The 1352-nt window shown below is 54.7% G+C and overlaps 1 protein-coding gene across 1 annotated transcript in view; it reads left to right on the plus strand.

Moving 5' to 3' along the window:
* Window positions 1–1352, plus strand: part of PRRC2B (proline rich coiled-coil 2B) — a 62936-nt gene that overhangs the window by 33314 nt on the left and 28270 nt on the right. Inside the window, exon 14 of the mRNA XM_024762221.1 lies at window positions 415–643. Within this exon, the coding sequence (XP_024617989.1) occupies window positions 415–643 (229 nt within the window). The remainder of the gene's footprint in view (window positions 1–414; window positions 644–1352) is intronic.

Genomic DNA, 1352 nt, shown 5'->3' on the forward strand with positions numbered 1-1352 from the left:
GGACTCAGGCAGTTAGAGGCAGAGCTGTGGAGGACCCTTGAAGGCTCCTGACGTCGTCCGGGCGTCGGAGTGAGGAGGGTGGATTGAAGGGGCAGAAGGAGGGGAGGTGGAGGAGTGTCGTCTGGTGGTGGTGCCGACAGGGAGATATGCCCTGGGAGCTGTGCCGGTCACATGTCGGCTCCAGAAGAGTGTTTAATCTAAATGAAAGCCCAGCCTGCAGAGGAGCCTAAGGGCCCAGTTGCAATGATGGCATGACTGTCCGTCAGTCCTGGGAGGGAGCCAGAGCCTGAATGCTGTAATGCCCCTGGGGCCTCCCCTCTGTGGGCTTCTGTTCTGGGTGGGTTGTCTCTGCCACCTGACGGAAAGCTGGAAGAGTGTGTGTGCGTGCACACGCACTGCCTCTCTGCCCCGCAGCACCTGCCCAACTGGGTGTCTCTCCCTGGTCAGGAGCAGCTGTACAGGATGCAGCCCTGGCAGCCGGTGTGCCCTCCGCCGCCCCACCCGCAGCGCACCTTCTACCCGCACCATCCTCAGATGCTGGGCTTCGACCCCAGGTGGATGATGATGCCTTCCTACATGGACCCACGAATCCCACCCACTCGGACCCCAGTGGATTTCTATCCCTCAGCCCTACATCCCTCGGGTAAGCACCGTGGTCCAGTGGGCCATCCCTGTGGAACTCAGGACAGTGTGGTGTTGAAGGGTATTGCCTTGGGAGGTAGACAGACCCACCTGGATTCCAGTCTGACCTCTTTGCAAGTCACATATCCAGTCTTGAGTTTTACTTCCCAAAATGAGGATACGGTAGGTAGTACCTCACACAAAGAATCGTCAGGAAGAGGCTTTAAGATTATGCATTGTAAATTGCTTTAATTAATTTTTATATCTCTGCCGTGTTGTTTTGTCCGTCTTTCCATTCTTTACTGTTCTTTGTGTTTTCGCTCTTATTTTCCTTGATTAGTCTTTCCCAAGGTTTGTCTAATGCCCTTTTTAAAAATTTATTTATTTATTTTTGGCTGCATAGTGTGTTCGTTGCTGCGTGCGGGCTTTCTCTAGTTGGCGGCGAGCAGGGGTACTCTTTGTTGTGGTGTGCAGGCTTCTCACTGCCGTGGCTTCTCTTGTTGCGGGCTCTAGGTGCGCAGGCTTCAAGTAGTTGTGGTTTGCGGGCTCTAGAGTGCAGGCTCAGTAGTTGTGGCACACGGGCTTCAGTAGTTGTGGTGTGTGGGCTCAGTAGTTGTAGCTCATGGGCTTAGTTGCTCCATGGCATGTGGGATCTTCCCGGACCGGGGCTCGAACCCGTGTCCCCTGAATTGGCAGGCGGATTCTTAACCACTGTGCCACCAGGGAAGTCC

The sequence above is a fragment of the Neophocaena asiaeorientalis genome, unplaced genomic scaffold (assembly GCF_003031525.2).
Source record: "Neophocaena asiaeorientalis asiaeorientalis breed wild unplaced genomic scaffold, Neophocaena_asiaeorientalis_V1.1 scaffold78, whole genome shotgun sequence".
Lineage (NCBI taxonomy): Eukaryota > Metazoa > Chordata > Mammalia > Artiodactyla > Phocoenidae > Neophocaena > Neophocaena asiaeorientalis.